General features: G+C 40.2%; 1 protein-coding gene across 1 annotated transcript; it reads right to left on the bottom strand.

Annotated features, from left to right (window-relative positions):
• Window positions 1-7973: 7973 nt before the first annotated feature.
• Window positions 7974-12410, bottom strand: pcdh20 (protocadherin 20). Its single transcript, XM_034076112.1, has 2 exons — window positions 12268-12410; window positions 7974-11647 (listed from the first exon to the last, which is right to left on the bottom strand). Exons 1-2 carry the CDS (start codon window positions 12313-12315, stop codon window positions 9026-9028), a joined length of 2670 nt encoding a protein of 889 aa, XP_033932003.1. The 5' UTR covers window positions 12316-12410; the 3' UTR covers window positions 7974-9025.
• Between the last annotated feature and the right edge of the window lie 13198 nt (window positions 12411-25608).

Raw genomic sequence — 25608 nt, 5'->3', positions numbered from 1 at the left:
CCAGGTGTTCAGTGCAAACAATCTGCTGAATCTCTCCACTCCTCTTCTGACTGGCGGTAGAGGGCCACTGATGAACACCTCTGCATTTAGAGAGCTGGCAGTTTCTAACAAACATTTAAAGTCTTCTTTCAGCACTTCTGACTCTTGTTTCACAACATCATTTGTTCCAATGTGCAGTACCACATTCTTCACAGTCAGATGTTCAGCCCCAATATGCAGGATCTTCCCAGCCAAGTCAGAGACCACATCCTTGGGAAAACAGAGTACTTTGGTGTTGTTCTTATTACACAGACCGTTTACATCTCTTACAGCAGAGTCACCCACAATCAGAGTTTCAGGCCCAGTCGTTAGCTTTCCCTCTAGCCTTTTACTTTTGGAGTAGCTATTGGTCCTTACCCTGCTGTGTGAAGAGGACAGGTTATCCAGGTCATCAGATCTCCGGTTCTCGGTCAGCGGAGCGTATCTGTTCTGGATTGGCACACTTGGTGGTTTAGGAGGATTGTTTGTAATTCTCCCTTTAGCAGCTGTCCACTGCTGTTTCCTAGTATGGATAGGGGTTGAAGAGGCGCTCTTCCTGGGTGATAACAATGCAGGCCAGCCGGTCGCATCACAGATTTCAGAGCGCTGGGCTCTGCCTGTTATCCGTCCTCCCAAATCCCATGGAAATGATTTACTCTTAGGCTTTGCACCCAGAGAGTTCCAGGGAGGACTACCACTTGTAGATTTATTACCCAGTACACAGCCCTCCTGTTCCTTGGAATCCTTGTAGCTGCTAACTAGCTGTGAGTTAGCATACCCTTCTCCATTATTTTTGCAACACTGGTAAAGTGGTGTCATTCCCACAACATAGTCCATTCACTTCCACGTTAACTTCCAACCGTTGCATTTTCATTTCCAACACAGCTATCTTCTGTATAAGTTTGTGGAAGTCATCTGTAGAGAACGGAGGCATTTTGCTACCAACTAGCTTAAGCTAAATAGCATGCAGTAGCCTACCAGGCTTTAGCTGTTGCTAGGCCACGCTACTGTAAGACTGAGGTCGTAGTAAAAATGTTGAAATATGGCTGAAACCCTCCGTCTATTTACGAAGATAAACTGTCCCAGTGATAAGTTAATGTCCAGGAGCCGCTGCTCAAAGTTTTCAGAGAATAAGAGTAGGAAAATTAGCATAAAAAGTAAGCAGAGGCAGGAGCAAGCAGAAAAGCGTCTGCACTGTAAGAAAGATAAGCAAGAAGGGTGTATCTGTGTGTTTTCTTCTTGTATGTTCCTGCCTGTGTACATGACATAAGCTGCTGCTCATAACCAATTGCCCCTTGCGGGATTAATAAAGTTGTTGATTGATTGATTTATAGGAGGGATTTCCTAATATTTTCATCACTATCAGATTCATGTTCTTCAAATAACTTTAGAAAGCACCTTTTCCAGTTGTCAGTGTCATCTTGATAATAACAATGTATCAACAAAAAACAATAATCAAATTTAAGGGGACTTTTTCCCCGAAAATAATAAATTCTAACAAAAGACATAAAGGTCATATGTATGAAATCCGAAGCTAAACGCATTAGATAAAACAATATACAATCAAATATACAATCGTTTTTAACACAATAGTAAAAACAATATCAAGGAGGTGCTGCCTATTTATTTTCTCAATCATGTGTTAAATGTCTGAATGTTTTACAGGGGAAAATGAAGTGAAAACCTGCATGTCTGGAGTAGAGCTTCCATTGTTTACGACTACAAAAAGGTCAAGAAAATTGAAAAAAAAACAGGTTAGGATAGCAGGATAAATACAGTGGTAGGACCCGATGGTATTCAACTGTTCGTCATTGTGGGGCAAAACAAATTTCTCAGAAAAACATTGCTGCAGCTAATTCCCTGGAAGCCCCTCTGTGTTTAGCTGAGATGAAACTCAGAGAAACATAGGGACGGAGGAAAAAAAGAAATTCGTAACGTAATCCACAGCAGGATCAAAAGAGTGGGATTGGATTATATTTTGTTTCATTAGAGAAAATGAAAGATGTTTTAGATCAAAGGCAGTGATTTTCAACAGGAGTATATGAAGATGCATTATTAAAGATGGTGAACAATGCGTGTGCGTGGGACCAGGAGGAGGGGATCGGGTGGGTGTTGTATTTGATGTCATAACCTGCGAAATGTACCCTCTCCTATTCTGCAGACCTGTGTAACCCAATCTGGGCCTCTTATTGTGTCTTTATTTGTTTGATTTCAAGGCTGGGACATAACAATAAAGCCAATCTGGAAATGTGATCGGGCTGTGACTGATGGTAATTACTTGCTGTCTACACCATTAAGAATTTAATGTAATTTCAGATACATTTTCCTGGGGGGGAGGGGGGGAGAGATGGGGGAACGGGAGGCTGCAATGGTTGAGCTAACTGCAGGCCATTTCTATCTGTACGTGTTTAACAAAAAACGTCTGCAAGACAAATTCAAGACATATTTGGAATCCAGCTTCAGTTAGCATTACATTTGTTCAGCCCCAAATGTATGATGTCCTTCATTCTTAATGATGTATTTTTAATAACCTGCATGTTGTAGGAAGTAAAGGACGCTAATCCCTGCGGTTACAAAGGGTTCACGAAGCAGATTGAAGCCAAGCAACCCCTCCACTGTCCATTCTGCACTGGTCTGAAGACTGGCTGTCAGCAGGATTACTGCAACAGGAGGTGATCAGCCATGTAGAAAAGCTGTGAAGGGTCTCTGTCTGGGTGACCCCCCCTTGCAGCTGCTACTAGTGAAAATCAGAGCAGGGTTTACGTAATGAGATAGATTTCTAAATGACACCCTTGAAGGTTAAAAACAATTACTGTTGGGGTCATTGGGAGGATCATGTTGGAAAGTGGAACATATAGATCAAATTGCTATTTGATACTGTACAGTCGGATCTGGATTTACTGACTGCAGAGCAAATTGCTAGGGTTGCTGACAAAAGCAGCAGATTTATATTTCAGCAGTCTGTACAGATAAACCACTTACGTGGATATGGTCTGAAATAGACTGAAATATCAAAACTATTGGGTAAATGTCCTTAAAATGTGGTACTGCCTTTTTTTTCTTTTGGCATTATATGGTAAAACAAGTAATGTCCCCATCTTGTTTAAGAATAAGAATAGAATGTCCATTATCTTTAGCTAAACTGTTCATTTAATGCTAAGTTGCTTAGATGCTATGATGCTTGCTAACATACTAAACTAAGATGGTAAACATGGTCAATATAACTACATCAGAATGTTGAGATTATTATTGATATATGTTTTCTCACTGTTGCTAACCTTGAGCTCAAGTACAGTGTCACAGCACTGCTAGCAGTCCAATATCAACAACAAAAAATGTAACCATAATGATGTTTCCTTAAATTCAGAGCTCCAATTACTAGTAACAGCACAAATGACATATCATTCATTGTTGAAATAAGGCTTATTATTTCATAGTGAATGTTACATATGTGCATCTGTGCACATGAAATGTGATGATATGATCACACCTTTACATTTATTAACCAGAAACTTTGAATGTTATTTCACTCGGGAGCATACTCTATCATCATAACAGCTGTGGGGAAGCCATAATAGGCCTAAAGGCCTGTGTGAGTGTTATATGTTTCCTGTCTCAACATGCTGTTGGAAAATTACTAGTGGAAAGAGCCCGATTGGGTAAAAGAGAAAGGTGATACAGTAGAATTAAACCTCCATTGTTATTATTGCAATTAATCATATGCTGTAATTGTTTGCTCAGTGTAAAAAAATACATGTAAAATGTTAGCGAAACCATCTCGTGTGTTGTGTCACTTGGCTGCAAAAAAACATTGCCTGGGCAGCTGACTTATTTATTGTAGGCAGAAATGGAATGCACCACCTAGGAAGTTTGATCATGACATAGCACCAAGCGGGCCAAAGGATTCTTTTCAACCTGTCCCCAAAGAAACCAAAAAAGTGAAATACTTTTTTCACAAAATGTTCTGATTCTTTCATTCACATTGAAGGTGTAGCAAGACTATCCACCTTTATCTTTGATCCAAAACTATCATTCTCATCACTGAATTGAACTGCAACAATAGGGCAAACTTTCAGAACAATTTCGAAATGTTTTACTCTATAAGAAAAGTATCTTACACGGACAGATTGCAACACAATGCAGCAACACCCATGAATTGAACTTTCTGCTGACAGTGTTTGTTCGAAAAAGTAATATCTGTTTATCTCCATCTCTCTCTCTTTCTTTTTATCTTCGTCTCACACACACAAACACACATATTGTTGGTATAAACACGCTTGTTGTATTAATCCCAAATATAATGACGTACAAATAAGGGCCCTTTTGAACCTGTTAAAGATGTTAAACATATTAAGTGGCAAACTTCTCTTTCAAGAAATGTTTGTCATTTTGAATCAACAACGTAAGCCAGTTACACAAGTTACCAGTTCTATGAAATGGTTTTTACATTATTTTTGTGGTATTACAGCACTACGTTTTTTTACCTGCCACAAGGGATGTAACTGTATGCATATGTATGATTATTATCTTTAAGCCTATTTGTGTAATGCACAGTTCCGCCAGAGGTGATTACTGAGGATTAGGCTGAGCTGCTTCTAGCTCCTGATGTGCTCTCTGTGCTTACATGACATGCTTCTGTCCGGAAATGATGATTATAACTTCTGAAGCTGCTTGTGTGAACACATTCTCAGCACAGGTTTGTTGGCATGTTTTCTATTATGTAAGTCTTACCTGAGTCAAACAGGTTTAAAAGGAAACATAATACAACTGAGTTCTTCACTTGGGAGTGTGCGTGATTAACAGGAATACAAAAAGTGCTTAAGCCTTTCTGTCCACACAGCTTTCATAGCAAACACACAGGCAGGGGGCGGAGTAACATGAGCTTCGTGGAGCTCAAAGCACTATTAATTAATCTGTTTTATTAAAACCATTTCCACAATTTCATGGGTGATATTTTACAAATGTTGTTGCTGTATTAATAGTGCAATAATGGCCAATGCCACTCAAGAAAGGTGAGAAATATTGCTTGGAATAAATAGAATTGATCCTGAAATGTGCCAGACCGAAGCATCTGTAGCCAACAGGCAGCACGGTGTCTTTGGGACTCTGTGTGTTTTCTCACCAGCTCTGACCTATGCAGGTGATGACAGCAACAACACAGGCTCTCAGGCTTTTGATCTTTATATGTTTCATCTTGCTCTGAGCTTCAATGTAGAATTTAATTCATACACCAGATGTAATCTTGTCTAAAGATGATGCAATCTAAACATGACTCAATTTGACTATTTAAATATTTAATTATTCATACTGTTGGGAAAATACTGAATGTATTCTCCTAATATCAGAGTAGCACGTGATAACAAAGGCCCTACGTAGCTGTGTACGTAGCCGGATATATGACTACATGGATGACGCTCATGAGACACTGTGTTGAAGTTATGATAGCTAAGTTCCTAAGATTGGCATGAGCAGGGTACACCAACTACATTTGTCCAAGGGCCAACATTAATCCAAGAGACACTTTCGGGGGTTAGAGATTTTTATATATATATATTTATATATAATTGTTTAATATGTTCACTTCATCTTTTTTTTTACAAGCCTGTATCCGGGGTAATACAACTGAAAGCAGTCCTGATTGGCAGGGAAAGGAATCAACTTTGTTATTAATACCGTGTCCTGATTGGTGGGAAACGGTTGCAGGATATAAGAAAATTGTTTTGTTTCACACTGCCCGATTATTCCCCCTATTATTCGTTTTATGAAGGAGATATCCGGTCACCAGGGCGAATGGTGTGTGTGTGTGTGTGTGTGTGTGTTTGTGTATGTGTGTGTGTTCGGTGTGTTTGTGTCTGTCTGACACCGGCATTTGTTTTCAGATTACAATGAACAGTAATTTACACACATCTGGCCAACTCCATAGGTATAAGTGTGTGTTCCCAAATGAAAGTTTAATCTTAATCTCGATGTAGTGGTAAATGCTGTCGAAATATATCTCAAAAAATGTATGTATAAACATAACAGTCTGCAATGAAACAGTTGTCTCCTGTGTGCTCCACTTCCTCTTTGGCGAACTGGTAACTTTCTTGTTAACCCTTTTTGGTTTAAAAACTGAATAAGGTCGGTTTTTTGGTTTTCCGTTCTTGGTCCCCTCCTATCAACATCGGCACCTCTGTTGTTTCCCCGACTCAGACTGCAAGGAATCTGGGTGTGACCCTAGATAACAACCTGTCCTTCACTGCAAACATCGCTGCTACAACCCGCTGCTGCAGATAAACGCTTTACAACATCAGGAGGATGCGTCCCCTCCTGACCCAGAAAGCGACGCAGGTTCTGGTCCAGGATCTCGTCATCTCACGCCTAGACTACTGCAACTCCCTCCTGGCTGGTCTACCTGCATGTGCCATCCGACCTCTGCAGCTCATCCAGAATGCAGCGGCTCGTCTGGTCTTCAACCTTCCTAAAGTCTCCCACACCACCGCGCTCCTCCGCTCCCTCCACTGGCTTCCGATAACTGCTAGAATCCACTTCAAGACAATGGTACTTGCGTACCATGCTGCGAATGGATCTGGCCCTTCCTACATCCAGGACATGGTTAAACCGTACACCCCAGCACGTGCACTCCGCTCTGCATCAACCAAACGGCTCGCTGCACCATCGCTGCGAAGGGGACCCAAGTTCCCATCAGCAAAAACACGTGGGTTTGCTATCCTGGCTCCAAAATGGTGGAATGAGCTCCCCATTGACATCAGGACAGCAGATAGCTTACACACCTTCCGGCGCAGACTGAAAACTCATCTCTTTCGACTCCACTTCGAGCGATAGAACTATTAACAAAGCACTTATATACTAATAAAGGACTGGCTTACCTAAATCCAGTTGAGTAGCACTTGAAATGTTTTTGCTCTATGAAGCCTGATGTACTTATATGATTCTGTTTTCTTCAAGTTTGTATTTTGTTGGTCTAACGCACTTATTGTAAGTCTCTTTGGATAAAAGCGTCAGCTAAATGCAATGTAATGTAATGTATCTTGATATTGAAGACCAAGCCGGTGACGAGTGATATTTTTCTAACACATACACTACTCAAAGAGGTTCTCATTGATATTTTTCATTATATGGTGTTAACCAATCAGTTTTACTTTGACCATTTACTGTACATGTTATGTATTCACATACACAATTATAGAATTTGAACAAAAGCTTGAAAATCACAATGTTTGTTTCTTTGCTGTGGTGTCAAATGTAATCAATATTCTTAAACGTAGCCTTATGCAAAGCATTTTCAAAGCAATTTTTAAAGGACACCTATTTTGCAAAATCCACTTTTTCATGTCTGTTATACATGTGTCCCCCCATGTGAGATTCTGAAAGTTTCAGGAAAAAAGATTTGCTCACTTTTTGTCCTGCTCCATTTATATAAAAGCCTGTCTGAAAATGAGCTGATCAGATTTTGGCCACTTTATGATGTCATAACGTTTTTTTGGGTTGTGTAACCATTAGCCAATAAACAACCAAGGTAACCCCCCCCCCCCCACCTAAAGTAACAGACAGAGAATCAGCACTTTTGAAACAGGGCTGAAACAGAGGGGTTTATGGGATGCTACAATGATCTGTTTGGTATTTCGAGCCAAGCACTTCAGAGACATGTTTTGTATATAACTGAGAACTATAATATATTGATAAAAAACAGTATAATAGAGGACCTATTATAAGATATCTTTATTATAATTAGTTGTTGTCCAGTGTTGGACTGTGCATTAAACAGCCTGTTAATCAACCTTAGAGTTAGGAATATAATGGATTGTGCCTTTAATCTTTACTTAATATCACAAAGAGCTCCCATACACATACATGTGGAAATATGTAAAAGTAAGTGATATCAATACAATATAGGATCCAGTGCGTTATAAAAAAAATAAAGTATCTTTAATAATTACTTAGATTTTCTTTCACAAACACAAGTATGTTTTCACAGACACATTGAGATTTGCATTATTGCATGATTGCTTTCAGAAAATAATCAAACTTAAATCAGATTTGTGACAGGGAATCGTTTGGACATCCAAATTTGTTCAGCCTTGTAAAAATCAGAAATTTTTTGCAGACCCAAACATTTAAAGGTTTCACATGCGTGAACTACTGTGAAACTTCACAGAAAGTAGGGCATCTGGTTACTAACCATCAATCTCATACAACTTTAGATAGGAGAGAAGTCATAACTCAAATCCAACTTTTCTGAAGCTTTCAAAATCATCAAATGGAAAATAACTCGTATATTATTTTATGCATAGGTATATCTCTTAACGCATTTAAATATATTGCAAAACTATTAAGTGGGAATTCAGTTAAGATCTTTTTTGTTTAATCCACAGTTTTTAGTTTTACTGCGTATAGCATTTGTGCATACTGTGTTACAGTTATAGAGCTTGATGTACTGTATATTGACACGGTGAGTTCTTTAAATATAACAAAATACAACGCCTTGAATAAAGTCATACATCTGACTAGCCTTTCCTGTACCAATTCCAGATTAAAAATGCAATTTTTCTAAAACAACAGTGGAGAACGAAAACATTTTTGTGCCTTAAATTGTCCTTTGCCTTTCTTGTGCAGTGCAAAAGTTTGATATAAAATTTAAAATAGTTTTTACAATATTTACACAAGACCTTATATTCAGTTTTCTTCAATGAATTGCTCATTTGACTTTGAAATAAAGCTATTATTTCTCTGATGCTAATAATGATTAATTCCTTACTTTTTTTGACACTCCACATCTTGTTAAGTGTCATGTTTTATAGATATAATAAAACATGGAAAAGTGAATGGGACTGTATGGCCTAGGACAGGAACCAATGGCATATAAATCAAACTTCACAGTGCAGTAATAACAATAATATAGCAAAAGCAAAAAGAGCAACTTCATGTTAGAACTACACTTCTCACAGTGAGATTTGTAAACATTCATGTAAACAGTGGTGTTTTTGGATGTGTGGACAACTGGAAATCAGATGTTAGATATCGGCCTGAGCTTTCTGTTTACACCCTGAATCGAGTCATTCTTCTTTTTCAAAGGTCTCTCCACTTCTGATCCTTTCTTTCGCTGCTTTTTAAATCTTTTACAGCATATGTAAGATGTCAGAGTAACAACTGTGAAGAAAAGTCCTAGACATGTCACAGAAAGAGCAATAAGGACAGGCTGACAGGGGAACAACTCATACCTCTCAGGCCCCTGTGTCATCTGGCCTTTAAACCAGGGCCTCTCCTCTACCTCAATCCCAGCCTCCCTGGTCAGCAGGCTCTGGATGTAGCTCTCGTTGCTCACTGTTTCATTGACAAAGAAGTTAACCATGACTGTTGAGTAAAGCGGTTCAGGCTGACCATGATCAGTGACCTTCACCAGAAGGCTGTAGAGGCCCCGATTGCTAAGCTCCCTCTTTAATGTGATATTTCCTGTTTCTGGGTCAATGGCAAATGACCCTGGCTCTCCCCCTTTCCTCTTAATGATACTATAGGCGATCACAGCATTCATTCCTGTATCCTTATCCACAGCGTAGACTTCTGTTATTGATGTTCCTGGTAGTGTATTGGGTAAAACCAGCATGTAAGACTGATTGGACTGGGGGAAGAGGACAATAGGTGGGTTGTCATTTACATCCAACAACAGCACTGTGACCATAGTAACGCAGGACAGAGCAGGCTCTCCACCATCGACGGCCTCTATCCACAGCTGATATGTCCCTTGTTGCTCACGGTCCAGTGAGGTCTTGGCCCTCAGTGCCCCTCTGCCTGTGTCTATCAAGAAGATGTCGCTGCCATTCAGGATGGACAGGGCCACCCAACCATTTTCCTCAGCATCGGCATCAGTCACAGAGAGGACACCGATCTCACCATACCCCGGGAAGTTCTCTGGCACAAAGAACGTGAAGTCCTTATCGATGAAGCGTGGACTGTTGTCATTGCGGTCTTGCACAGTCACCACCACAGTTGCAAGCGACTCCCTCCTGGGTGTCCCCTGGTCTACGGCTCTCACTATGAAACGGTATGTCTCTTTCTCCTCACGGTCCAGCGATGTGGTAACAGTCAGGACACCTGTCACACGATCTATCACAAAGATCCCTGGGGCGTCTCCTCCAAGAAGGTAGATGACTTCCCCTCGACCTTCGCTGTCCTGGTCTGTGGCTTGGAACTGGGTCAGAAAGGTATTTGGCGGATTGTTCTCTTCTACAGATACTTCCACCAAAGCCTGCTGAAACACTGGTGCATTATCATTCTCATCCAATACTTGCACCTTGAGGAAGGTCTTGATGACAAGCCCTTGAGAACTCGTAGCAACCACAATTAGCTCATACTCCTGTGTCTTCTCATAATCCAGAGGCTCTGTAGTTTCCAACAGGTATTCATTCTTCAACGTTTGATAAGGGCTAAGCCTGAAGGGACCAGTCCCTTCTAAATGACAGTCCACTCTTTGGTTAATATCAATATTTTTGACAGTAAAAAAAGCAATTGGAGAAAAGGCTTGCTCAGATTCCTTTATTGTCAACTCTCCATCATTTTCCGGTGCAATGTATCGGGGAATGACTGCAGGGGGTCCTGTAACAACCTTGATGATATGGACAGAAACAGTTGCAACTGCAGGGATACAACCAGGTCCATTGGCAAGAATGGTAAGTTTGTAAAACGTGGCTGTACCGGTGTCTATCTTCCCAGCTAGCTTGATCACTCCTGTGATCCTGTCCAAATGGAACAAGCTCCTGGTGTCCCTTGGCACACGTTCACTGTAAGCATAGCTGATCTGAGCATTAGCACCAAGGTCAGGGTCAAAAGCATGCAGACGTGCCAAATGTCCCCCTTTGGTGGTATTCCCATGCAGAGTGACATTCATTTGTGACTCTTTGAATTTGGGACAGTTATCATTCACATCTGTGATCACAATTTTAAAAGTAGCTGCTCCAAGAAGAGGAGGGGTCCCACCATCCTCTGCTATGATATCTGTTATATATTCAGCCTGGGTCTCTCGGTCCAAAGCCTCTGTCACAATGAGGAAGGGAGTCAGCTCGCCTCCCTCATTCTGCTCTACATCAAGTGTGAACATTCCAAAGTCATTAACAAGCCAGTAGGTCTGCACTCCATTAGGACCCAGGTCCGGGTCACCTGCAGAATGCTCCACCGCAAACCGAGCATTGATGTGAGTGTTTTCTGGGACATACATACAGATCTCATCCACAGGAAACTTAGGCCTGTTGTCATTCACATCCTCTATAAATATCTTTACTTTGACAAGCTGGAAGTGCTGCTGAGGCAACACAAACACATCCAGTGAAAGGACACATCCCCTTCCCCCGGAGTTGTCAGGACAGAGGGTCTCCCTGTCAATCTCTGTAGCAGATGTGTAGAGCTGCCCGGTCGTGCTATTAAGGTTCACATACTGTCCATTGACCTTCTTTTGTGGAAGATTGAATAAAAAGGGGGGCTCCACCGTGAAATCCAAATGTAAGTCTTCTCCAATGGCACCTATGAAGGTTCCTCCTGGTAATCCCTCCTTTATCTTATAGATCAGCTGTTTTGCTTGGCTGACATTTGCAAAACAGGAAGGAGGGCTGGTGTAAAGCAAGATCACCCACAATCCCTGAAATACAAGATAATTAAAGATAATACAGTTTAATAAAAGTTACAAATTATAATAGACAAAATAAGATATTCCTGTGTGTCATTATTCAGTGTGAACATCCAACAATCCCGAATACAAAATACAATAATAGAAATTTACAAATATGTATACAAATACATATTTATACATATTTGTATACATATTTGTATATTTGTATTATTGTATTTTGAATCGGGATTGTTGGAAATGTTATTTTCGATTTCTCTGTCTGTACAAACACACAGAAAAATCGACATTAAAGTTGACTTTGACTTTGACTTATGACATTCGTAATAAAAACGATATTAGCAGTTGCAGAACTGCAACAATGATTTTAATTTTTATTATTACACTTCACTCATTAGGACTATAATTTAAGCAAATAAATCCATTTCATTGTTGAAAGTTCAAGGTTTATTTGCAAGTTTTAGCCATAACATTGGAAATGAGAATAACAACGATATAGTGTAGTGTAAGAGGGGCTAGTCATGTATCAGCATTAATAATAAAGCAAAGATAGTGTTCACAGTATTATAAAAGGTACTTATAGTTGTGTTAAAGTAAATTATGGCATTAGAATAATTTATTTTAAAACTTACCCATATTACTCCTCTTTTGCTAAGGCTGGGGTGTCTTCTGTTGAACATGTTTATGTCCTAGTCCAGTACCTTCCACTTATGGCAGCAAGAGTGACAGCTTCAGTGACTTAGGCATTTTGAGCGTTGAGCAGCGCAGACCTCAGCTGAGTGCTATGCCTTATTGCTATCTGACTTGAACAAGTCATTCATCCCAGTGCTGGCTCAGGGCACTCCCACCATATGCAAATCAGCTCCGCATGCTAACCAATGAGAGCCAATGGCCACTGGGAAATCTACTTGAGTTCACAGATTCCACTTTCATGTTGCTTTCAAAGCACATCGACACGCACCTGCACTTTCTACACACCCATGTTGTCACAAGCAGCTGCATACCTTGTATTCCTGTGGCAGATAGAAAGCATATGATTACCAAGTGAGCTTATCATGACACGGACGACAGGGCAGAGATGTAAAATATCCACAGCATGGAGATTACTTTAATCCAGCCTTAGTTAAAAAACACCGCAGATGAAAAACATTGCACAGAATGAATTAAGACAAATATATAATGATACTATGACCATGCATAATGTTTTTCACAATCAACCAATGACACATCTTTGACTATTGATTACAAAATGTAATTATAGATAGATGGATAGATACATACATAGATAGATAGATAGATAGATAGATAGATAGATGGATAGATAGATAGATACACGATAGATAGATAGATACATACATAGATACATAGATACATACATAGATACATAGATAGATAGATAGATAGAAATATATAAAACATTATAAACAAAGCCAGCAGATAGGTGATCTTGGCATCATAAGTGGAGCTATGGTCTGATTCTGGATTGAGCCTTTAACTAAATCAACCCCCTAATCCTCATGTGTTCTAAATGCCGGGCCAGCTGTTTGCTTCGGGATTGGAAGCATACTGCTCAGAGAAATTGAGTCATTGAAGTTATCTGGAAAAGGGCGGATTGAGACAGTCACACACACTCATTCTTTCTCATACTGCGTTAGGTCTTTGCTGTCATTACTCATCATAAGGGTCTGGTGGGTGGACAATACTGCAGCCTACCATCCATACGTTCTCTTTGTTATTTGGTCAGACTTATAGAAATAGACCAAAGACCCAGTACTTTCATGAGGCACATTGCATAATATACAGTATATTTTAGTGATGTAGATAGATAGTAAACTAACATGGATCATCTACAAATCCATGTTGCATCCAGAGTTTTTATTGGTCCATGTGATGAGCTCATACAAATTCTGTAAACACAGACTGTAGGCACGGTGGGCTTGGAGGCTTTAGAGCATGGCAAACAGCAGATCAGGAAAATGAGAGTAATTTGAGAGCTGCCTCGAGGTGCTGAGGGTCTGAGAAGTTCAGCTGTTGATCATCATTGAGGAGTCAGTACAGAGCAGTTACTTTAGATGTACACATCAGAAACAATAGGATAACTACTTAGGTTTGTAAGACCAATTCGATTGTTTAATGTACTCACATTTTGTTTAAATATACAGCAATAAAAAGGGTTTAATAGTCTCTGCTCCATGGTGTCTGCAATGCATCCCACATCGTCTTATTTTCTCCATATATGAATACATATTAAGGATAAAATGTGCAAAATATATTTGATCAATATAAGTTGTGAAGTAGTTATCACAAGTGACACAATGTCTTTGCCTTCAGCTTGATTATACAATAATACCAATTCTTAAAAAATGCAGAAAATGTGTGATTTCTTCAGCCCTTGAACAATAGTGTTTATTGTGGTTCATTAAATGTGTCAAGATTATCAAGAGACACAATTATCTTGTGTTGCTAATCACACCTTTCATATTGCACATTTAGAGGATTATAAAAGAGACAACGAGCATCTCAAACATGTTGTATGTTACAGGCTATTGTGGGCTTTACATTATTTACACTGTAGCAGTTGCAATACCAGGAGCTGAGACACAAAGGCCAGGGATGCTTTGTGTGTCTGTCAACCTGATACTGTGACATCTGTGACTGTTAATCCCCTTTCTTGCCCTAACAACTTTTTATAAACTGGTCAACATGCTGAGGGACAGGGAACAATTATTAAAAGTGGTGATAAATGACAGAACATTACAAATGTATTTTAGTTGAACAGCAAATAGGTTCCTATGATTTCAATGTACTGGTTTCAAATCCAACACATGTATTTTCTTTGTTTCTGTCACCCTCAATTGATCTTATAAAACCATTTATATTACATTTTTGTTTGAATTGTTTATTATTATTTATCTGCAAAGTATAAACTCATATTTTAACAGCTCTAAAACTTGTGATGTGTGTTATATAATTTGAACTTTGTTTATTTTCCTGATCTTCACTTCATTTGTAAATGTCAGTGATGGTGACAGCATCTCTCAACCTTGGTGGCCAGACATAAAAAGTATTACAAAGGTTGAGTAAGGCCGAGAGGCAGTTACATTGGTTTTAATTATGTAATGTCCTCCTCCGAGTCAGTGAGACATGAGTTTGGTAATCTTTGGCCAGATTTACCAACAGATGTCCCGTCAACCTTAGTCTTTTATTTCAATCAAAGTTCTGCTAAGATATCTTGATAGCGAAGAGACAGCCTTATGGCTGTTAAGTAAGATGGATATGACCACACAAAAGTATTGTGTCAAGAGATACAGTAGCTTGATCAACTGTTGAATCTGTGTAAGATCATTAAACATTATCAGTGCAACAACAGTCCAAACAAAATATCTTACAATTTTTTATTTTCAAAATGGTGCAATATACATATGTTTTACATTTAGCTTCCTAAAGATCTTGCGTTCTTGTTTTTGACATCAATGCACATGGATTCATTTAATTTCCTTTACAGCCATACCATACTGTATTGATAATCTGTCACATTTTTTTACCTGATGGAGTCAGTCTCCCTTCTGGCTCATCAGTAATTTATAATGTATGTGACATTCATAAAATACAAATTAACCAAAGTGTCATTTTTGAAAAATGCCAAAGCCAGTAAATGTAGTGAGTTTTTGAGCCAGCTGGAATCGCTGTTTCTACAGTATTAAACAGTTGCAGAAATCTGCATCCCAGCTTTGAGTTATTTATAATGAAATGTCTCTAGAATCGATTCACAACAGTCAGACATCATTTCTCTATAACATCTAATTAATCAAACCTGCATTTCTCGTGTTTATCGCAAAATAATAATTGCTGAAAATTGAACACAGATTTCAGTTTAATGGAGTACCACACAATGTCTGTAAAGACAGCCTATTCCACAGAGCGGAAAACTCCTTCAGTGATAATTTATTATGTCAGATTATGTCAGAGTTAAGCGTATGCCAGGGGAGGTAGCAGTTCTGCTGTATTTTGCAATAACTGGATGTGTAATGGGTGCTATTAGCATGAATATATCTCCTTACTTAGTCCCAGTATTACATTTTAGCACAAAGAGGCAGATGTAAAAGAGTATAAGACAATAAATAAACCCCATCTTTATTTTTTTTAAACTTGAAGCAACATTTATACACTGCAGCTGCATCCTCCTGTCTGAAGGAGATATACTTCACTATTCCCCCCTACATTATCAGATCTAGGACAGCTTTTCTTTATATTTCTAGAGATACAATGAACTTGTCTTTGTATAAATGTGTTCAAAGGTTTACTTCATTAAGTAGTCAGCCATATGTGTTCTTGCTCCGTCACTGCCATCTACTGGTTGAATCGACATAAAAGGTCACACATATTTCAGAGTGTCGTGCAGTATCAGTGTGTCATATTACAGACCCATAACGATTTATTTCATGTTCCTAGTTGGATCTAAAACAAACAAATGGGACTAATCTACACCTTTGTTTGTGTTGGCCTTGTTCTACAGCAGAAAACTAGAGAATTAGATTAGTATAAATGTGAGAGTTGAGTCAAGGGCTGAACACTTGTAGAGGTACTTATTCCTGATGTGGAAAGGTAGAAAGGAAAAATGCTTATAACTGTATTTGTGGCTTGCCATCATGAAACCAATTTTGGTGTAAAATGGAGCTGTCCTAATGGAATATTACACCACATAATTTATAAACCCCAAAGGTCTATTTATATTAACTGAAAAAATACTGCTATGCCTTTTTATTTTTCCTCCTCGCACCTCCCCGGGTGCTCCTCTCCTCCACAGTTTTCTCCCACTACTTTTCTCCCTTTCTGCTGTTGCCGCTGATATAGATGCATCCTGGCACGAATGTGAGAAAGATCATCTGGAGGAGTGAGACAGAAACAGAGAAAAAGAGAAAAATAACATGAAAACCTTGTGAGCTTGTATTTGATAGGCAGGCAGAGCGAGACAAATATGGTAAGATAGCAGGAGCCGGTTAAACCTCGGAGTGGTGTGAGTTTGTGCCTCTGCAGGTGCAGGCTGGATATATCATTGAGAACAGGTGCTATGCTACAATGTAGGCCCCTCACAGCTGCAGCCAAGGAGATTACTAGCCAGGCTTCCCAGTAATGAACTTTCTATTGATTGGCCCACCACAGGTTCTTGTTTCTGCCTGCTAACAGTGTAACTATTTCAGAGCCTCAATTTTAGGTTTTTGAGTAGATCAATTAAGGTATAAAATAGAGTTTCCAGAAGGGAACGATTTACTGATGGAAAAGAAAATCGCTTAGTCACTTCTCAGTCTTCCATAACTCAACAATAAAATCATTTTTCTTCATCAATGTAAAAGTATTTTTGCTCTGGAACCACTGACTTAAAAACACTTAACTCTCACTCTGGTTTTTGTATCGGTCAGTGTGGAGGAATGTGACAACACCTTGTGAAGATACACAATTAGTTTAAGATGTAAAAACCAGCACATTTGACTACTGATATTATTCATTACTCCCAGTAATGTTTGCCATAGCAGCATTGTCATGAATGAAACCACTTGCAATATTAAATTCCTATATATTTTCATAAAACCCCTGGCAGGAATACAATTGCCACACAATAGCCTCTCAGATAGAAAGACTGGTGCATATAAATCACTCACTCACTCACTCACTCACTCACTCACTCACTCACTCACTCACTCACTCACTCACTCACTCACTCACTCACTCACTCACTCACTCACTCACTCACTCACTCACTCACTCACTCACTCACTCACTCACACACACACACACCACACACACACACACACACACACACACACACACACACACACACACACACACACACACACACACACACACACACACACACACACACACACACACACACACACACACACACACAATAGATTTGATTGAACAATCTTTCGTAAGTATTGTCATATTTGTCGTGTCACGTGTGAGGACATAATTCACGGCCCGTCCACACTACAGCGTCGACAGCGTCGACAACTCCAATCTGCCCATTCACTTTGAATGGGGTGACGTCATGTTGCCTCGCTTTTTCGCCGAACTGATTTGTGGGTAGCATAGCGGTCCTCCGCCGTCTCCGGCGTAGCCAGCGCCAGCCAATCAAATCCCGTTTCGGAAAATCTGACAGCTCAAGCCGTAGCCAATCAAACCGCGTCTAAACTGGGAGAGATATCCCGCCGAAAAAAACCGGGGGTTGTCAAACAGAGCACATGGTGTAGTCCAAACGATAGCTGGGGATTCTGGGTAGTGTAGTGTCTTCTGCCATCCTTTATTCAGAAAGAATATGTGTTTCTCCGAATCGAAGGGGAAAAATACAAAAGCATTGCACACAATTTAAACCAATCAATGTTGTGTAATTAACAAGGATAATCTGGTGTTTTTTAGTCGATGAGTAGTGCAGATATCACTGTAAAATCAATCGAGAATCGGGAATGGACGCTCACATTGCTCTCCGTAATACAATAAAGGGGACATGATCAAATCGGAATATAATGTTCTTTTAAAAAACGTTAACTAAAGGGAACAATCTATTTGACACAGCTGAAGCTCTGGCCTTCCTTAAAAACAAACGAATGTAATAAAAATCACAGTTAACTTTTATTACACACAATGCACTGTTTTTTGAGAACAACAATTCGTAACTAATGCACCATAATACATTCTGACGAAAAATAAAAATTATTATGAATAGAAATAAAATGAAAGAAGCCTCCCGTGAGTTGCTACAAGCTATAAAGTAGATTTTAAAAACGTTTTATAGAATAAAAGCTCACTGCAGGATGTGGTAGAAATGCGTGTGTGCACCACGACAAATGAGACTCATTCACTTTACATTGGGGTTGTTTGCGTGGTGCAGACACGTAAATGTAACAAAGTTCGTGACTCCACCACGCAATGCGGTGTTAAGGAGTCATGGTGGAGTCACGCATTCTGGTGAGATCAGGTTGGATTTCAGTATCCTGAGGCTCTGAGCCCCATTTATTTTCCTCACAGACGGCAACAAAAGTCCGAAATTATACGATTTAAAATAAAAGCAATAATTGTGGCTTGATATTGAGTAAGAACATGTTTTTATGAACCACACATCTTCCGGTCTTCCACGACCCGACCGGAGAAAAAGACGTGCTGCAGGCACGAAACACATTACCAGTAGAAATACATTGCTTTTAAAATCGTGCTGTGCTACACAAAAAGAGGGGAAAATCGTGTTGGTGAACACGAATCAATAGATTAAAAATCGTGTTGGTGAACACGAAATGCCATGAGACTGGGTTGTATGACCACCAGGAGATTATTGATGTGTGTGGTGAGTTTGGCAGTAATAAGCTGTATACTAGTGATTGAATATTATTGTATTCTCTTTTTTGGGAGTTGCACTTTGCAGACGGTCCCTGAACACTCGTTTATTTTCCGTCTGCAGATAGAGACTAATGTAACGTGTCCAGCTCGGAGGACGGCTTGTTTTTTTAATCAAAATGTGATTGTAGTTCGTTGTCAACCTTACCACGGTACTTAGGAGACGTTATTTGTGTCTGAATAACGTTTTGTTCATGAGTTATTGACCCGTGAAATCCGAATCTCCCAGTATCGTTCCAACTTTACTGAACTAAGCCAGAAGACCGTCTCATTTCGTAGACCGCTCGGTTTGCTGTTCCTTCACTTTATTTTATATTTGTATACATTTATTTTGGACGAAAACTTAGCGTGAGGAAAGTGTGGCGTGAGTGCGTGAGATATGGGTTAATTGTGTGACTCTCACGCTCAATGCGTGAGTGTTGGCAGCCCTGTGTTAGCGAGGGCACCGGGTTGGTTGTTCATTCATGCTAGCTTCACATGCAGTAACAGCTAAGGTATTACCTGTCTGATGTTTCAAGATAATAAAGTGTGGAGTTCTATACTGAACATCCCGCCTCCGACTCCCATTCATCAGCTCTACATATTGAATATTAATTTGTCAGGTTCATTATAACTTGATTTTAACTTTTGTGGGATTTTTGTGGGGATTTGCTAAACTATAATTTTTTGGAAAGGGTATTGTATAAGGATTCAGAAAATCCATGCTTCCATCTAGAGTTGTTGACCGAGCCACACTGACGGTGAGCCAGAATATCATGTATGGGTTCAAATCCAGTGCACAGGTAAAGTACAAGCCAAGCAGTGAATCAGCATCATGTAGGTCACCCCATGCACGAGAGAAACCACAGGTTTTGGGACTGGCACTGACTATCCACCATGACAGACGCAACAAGAAGCTGATGAATCTGCTCAATGCTCATGGCTACTCTGTTTCACATGGTCGTGCCCCTCTCATGGAAACTGCTCTGGCCAATGCTGTTGTAGAAAACACCAGAGCGCACCAAGGCCTCTATGTACCACCATTCCTGAGGAAGGGGACCTTTGTGTTTTTTGCAGCAGATACCACAGACTTTGCCGAGGACACTCATGATGGGAAAGGAACCACCCACGGGACGATCACTGCAGTGTACCAGAAGATTGATCCTTCTAAAGAACCTGATGTAGAGCCTCTCATCATAGGTGATGCACAGAGTCTATCAGTCACTCCCTACCATGTAGACATACTTCACTGTGACAAGCCAAACCCGCAGCATGCCAAGTGGTCAGAACAGTTTGCCATCTGCAAGGGGATCTCAGAATCCTATCAGCTGACACATCTAGGATGGGTTGTTGCATCTGCATTATCCAGAATGAAAGCAGGAGAAACTTCCAGCAATATTCCAGGCTGGGCAGGATACAACTCACTGTTGTCTGAAAGCCTTCCCTTGACACAGGTTGGAGCCTTGCCACTATTGTCAGAGGTGGCACACGAGTGGTCAACTCTGTTGACTGTAATCATGCAAGCAAATCAGCTGAGGAAGTTGGCAATTGGGGAAGATCACCCCACAGTCATTACCTTTGACATGGCCCTCTATGGTGGTGCAGCTCCTAGATGCCGGACCTGACCTGAAATAGATGGTTGTTCCCAGACTGGGTGAGCTGCATGTTGTCATGGCTGCCCTCAGAGCTCTTGGTGCCACCATGGAGAACTCGGGTATAGATGATGCCTGGATGGAAGCAGATGTGTATGGTCCTGCCACAACAAGGAAAATCCTGAAATGCACACACTACAAGCGAGCTCTCCATGCCCACATCTACTCGTATGTAGCACTCTATGAAATGGCTCTGGAGGAGTTCTTCAAGGACAACCCACAACTGAAATATGTGTGCCTGAAGGCAACAGAGGGAGTAGAAGCTGCCTGCTCGGAGGGTAAAGACATCAAGGCTGAATCTGTGAAGCAAGTCAACAGGACCCTCCTGGAAGCCACTGCTGAAGTCATCACAGCATTCCAAGAATGGGAGGAACAAAAATCCCAGCATGCGATGTACAAGGCCATGATGATCTACCTGCATCGGGTGGAAACAATCCTGTTCTTCGTAGCAGCAACTCGGAATGCTGACCTTGAACTCCATCTGCAGGCTGGAGAAGCACTGAGCAAGCTGTTTTTTTCCATGGATCGCATCAAGTACAAGAGACTCTGGCCAAGATACATCGCAGACATGCATGACTTGAGGATCAATCACCCTCAGACCTGGGAGGAACTACATGCAGGTAATATATCTGTTACCAAGAGTGTCATTCCCTTTGTGTTGGGGCAGACCACGCCTGCGAACAATGCCAATGCCAGACAGAGATTTTTCATGGTCACACCAGAACTTTCAAGTCTGTCGAAAGAGTTCAAGAATCAATTTGACATGGAAGCTGACAGAACCACAGAGCACCATGAGCTTGGGCCAAGTGCATTCAAGAGGGCACATGGTACAATCGACAAGATCAAGGCAGCCATACTCAGTCATGGAAACCCCTTTACCACTGAAGGTGACAAGCTGTACAATGTAATCACACTTGCCTACATCCCAGATGAGTATGTACCACAGATCTTGAATGCTGATGTCACTGGCCAGATGTTGTATGAAGACTATGTGTCAGAGCGGATCAATGGAGATGTCAGCCTCTGGGCCCCTGTGAAGAAAGTGAACAATAAGATGTTCGTGTATGGGAACAAGAATATTACAGTGCAACTCAGAGACAATACTGTGGATCTGAAGGAGACCAAGGACCTGTTTGCAAGGCTGATGGTACTTGCCAGGTCAAACCGAGACATCAACCAGAAAGAGGCCATAGGAAACTATGAATTTACTCTAACACCAAGGGCACTGTTTGCTTCTAATGGAACAATCCTGCCATGCCATGACAAGTCCAAGTTAATCAGTCTCCTTAAGAAGCTGACAAGAGAAGATGTGCCCCATGAAGACCATCAGCTGCCTCAAGCTGGAAGTACTACCCACCAAGATGCAATGGATACAGGATTCACAGACACCACATCTACTGATCAGCCAAGTCGAAAGATAGCACTGGTGGATGGCATGGTGCTTGTGCAGAGGCTGAGCAAAAAACCATCCACTGTAGTGACAGTCAAGGATCTGAGTGGATGCTTCAATGACAGACTGATGTCACTAACAAGAGATTATGATTAAATCATCCTTGTGTTCGACACATACAGGACAGATTCTCTGAAGAGTGCAACCAGAGATAAACTAAGACAAGGAAAAGCTATCCAATACCAAGTCAGGGATGACACCAACATCAAACACATCCCACTGAGCAGGTTCCTCTCTCATGACCAGACGAAGGCCGATCTGACTGACTATCTTACACCCAAAATTCTAGAATACAACAGGGGATCCTCCAAGCTGATCATCACGTCAGCTTCTGGGAACACTAGGAGCAACAAAGACCTGCTCTTTGAAGAAAATAACCACGAAGAAGCAGACACGCTGCTGATCCACCAGGCTGTGCTGGCATCATACCGAAACCCAGCTGATGCACAGTTGATGTTCTTCTCACCAGATACAGACATTCTAGTGCTAGTCACAGCAAACTATGATCTCTTGCTGAAGAACACATGGATTTCGATGGCCTCTGGTGTTGTGCAGATTGAACCACTGTGGCGAGCTCTAGGTAAAGAAAGAGCAAAGGCATTGGCAGCTTTCCATGCATTCACTGGGGCCGACAACACAGGCAGGTTCTCTCGTATAGGCAAGGCAACCTGGCTGCAGATCTATTTAAAAACAGATGGAGATATTTTCAATGCTCTGCAGATGCTTTTGGATGAAGCAGAAGTGGCGGAAGGAATGCTGTCCACACTGGCTTCCTTTGTATGTGCAGCCTACTCACCCAAGGGTATCAACATAAAGACAATCCCTGAACTACGATGGCATCTCTTCTGCAAACACAGGGCAGAGAGTGACAAGCTCCCTCCAACACTTGGAGCTCTGAAGCAGCATATATTGAGGGTCCATGTCCAAACCAGAGTATGGACACAGGCAGCCATTGCTCTGCAGGATCCGCAGCTGGACCCCCTGCACAATGGGTACTTCAGAGACTCGTATGGCATGAAACCAACAACCACAGAGGTCCTCCCAGCCCAAAAGGCCATCATTGAGATGTTTCAATGCAGATGTAAATCGAACTGCTCTTCTGGAAGATGTTCCTGCAGAGCTAATGACTTAGCCTGTACTGATATGTGTCAGTGCAGTAGCCAGTGACAGAACGACGATGATTCCCATGCCGTGATGGATGAAAGTGTTGATGGTGATGATAGTGATGATGATGCATAGATGTGTATACATTTAGATGTCTAATGAAGAAGGTTGCTTATTTTCTGTGGTCACAACATGTGCATGTCATGATGATACTGAAGTTCACAATTTTAAACTCAGTTGAATCAGTTCATGTCAATTATCTGTTAAGTCCTCAATAAAAGTTATGTTAACATGCAATTTAATGAGTTCTACCTAATTATTTTTGGCCCCATTGGATTCCTTGATCCTGAAAATGTGGGTTTAGCAGTTCAAATCAATGTTCTAGCTTATTTAGAAGTCAAGATATTACAAAACCTACATTTTACGGCGGCCATTTTGGAAATTCCAATATGGCCGCCTTATAAACACCTGGGCAAATGGAAACATTGATTTTCTGAATCCTTATACAATATCCTTTCCAAAAATGTATAGTATTGCAAATCCCCACAAAAATCTCACAAAAGTATATAGTGAACCTGACTATATGCAGCAGGCTTACTGAGTATGGTCTATAAAATAAGAGGGAAATGAGGAACGGAAACAGGAAACAGGAAGAAGGCTCAAATCTGTTGTGACAAAATAATAATTGAAATTCAATGCATTCTGCTCCAGTGACTGAAGTCTTGGTCTGTTGCAGGTCTCCCTTGAAAAAGAGATCTATGATCTCAATGGGACCAATCTGGTTAAATAAAGGTTTGAAATGAAGAAATGAAATGTTGGGATTTCCACAAGGGGAAAGATAATAGACAAATAGACAAATATTATATAGAAAAAAAGACAACAGATTAATGTCATTACCTCTGTTGTTCATCTACATTTATGAATGATGTTGTGCCAGGTTAAGAAAAAAAACAGACCAAATGCTTTATATTTTTGAAACCCGAAAGAAAGAAAGAAAGGTGTGATGTTACAATTTGCCATCTGCTTCAGGGAAATGACATACATTTAGACTCGTTTTGGTACCACTTTACAATAAGACTCCCTTATAAAGGGTTTACGAATAGTTTGTAATTCATTTATTAATTAGGTTTTGAATACTTTATAAATCATTAATAAGCTTTTATAAGACATGAGATAAACAGGTTGACTGTGACCGGTTGCTTGCCAAATAGTGAGCACATTTATCTGTACTGCTAAGCCTTATTGGCTACTTAGCTTACTTCATCTTCTTCATCAGCCAGCATCCTTGGTATCTGTTGTTCACTGAGTTGATTCCCCCCTTCCATCTTGATGTTTCTTGGCATCTCTTATGACCATTTATGAATGAGTTACTAATTACATTACATTACATTGCATTTAGCTGACGCTTTTATCCAAAGCGACTTACAATAAGTGCATTCGACCAGGAAGAGACAACCTTGAAGAAAACAGAATCATATAAGTACATCAGGTTTCATAGAGCCAAACATTTCAAGTGCTACTCAACTGGCTATAGATAAACCAGTCCTTTATTAGTATATAAGTGCTCTGTTAGCAGTTCTTTGTTAGTAATTCTATCGCTCGAAGTGGAGTCGAAAGAGATGAGTTTTCAGTCTGCGCCGGAAGATGTGCAGGCTTTCTGCTGTCCTGATGTCAATGGGGATCTCATTCCACCATTTTGGAGCCAAAACATTTATAACTGCCAAAAGGGAGCCTTATTGTAAAGTGTGACACATACATCACCATTTTTTAATGAGTTACTACCATTTATAATTGGTAAAAGGGAGCCTTATTGTAAAGTGTGAAACACATCACCATTTATTGATGAGTCACTAACAAAATGTTATAACTACTGAAAGGGTGCGTTGTTTTTAAGTTTAATACACATGTCCATTTATGAATGAGTTATAACATTCACGCTTACCTAATACACATTTTTCACATGAAATGCAAAGTAAGATGCAAAAGAGCCAAGAAAAACATTTTATTCACACATGAAGAAAATCAGGACTCAAAGTAATGACTATTTAGTATAACTGATACACATATTTAAGCATAAGCTTTTCTCAGACATAAATTAAAGACTTGGTAAGACATAAAGTTACTCAGACTGGAAAGGCTTTGTATATATCCTCAAAGTAATGATAAACCTGTGAGTTGGATGTAGAAAAGTCAGAATCAATATAGATGTTTTTTACTTTAAAGAAAATTCAGATTGAACATGGTAAAAAACTGTAAATTATAGTGTCCGTCCAAAAAAAAAAAAAAATCGTTTTTACTTATAGTGAAACCTATATGATGATGGTCTGGTAGACTAGGAATCCAAAGTACAAATAAGTACCCTGTATCAAGATTGATGCAAAACAAGTGAAATTTGA

The sequence above is a fragment of the Pseudochaenichthys georgianus genome, chromosome 3 (assembly GCF_902827115.2).
Source record: "Pseudochaenichthys georgianus chromosome 3, fPseGeo1.2, whole genome shotgun sequence".
Taxonomy (NCBI): Eukaryota; Metazoa; Chordata; class Actinopteri; order Perciformes; family Channichthyidae; genus Pseudochaenichthys; species Pseudochaenichthys georgianus.
The sequence above is the reverse complement of the archived record's forward strand: the minus strand, read 5'-3'. Positions and strand labels throughout refer to the sequence as shown.

Coding starts and splice junctions, on each gene's coding strand:
- pcdh20 (XM_034076112.1), bottom strand. CDS start 12,315: ATGTTCAACAGAAGACACCCCAGCCTTAGCAAAAGAGGAGTAATATGG. Junction 11,648..12,267: donor GCAAAAGAGGAGTAATATGG/GTAAGTTTTAAA, acceptor CTTGTATTTCAG/GGATTGTGGGTGATCTTGCT.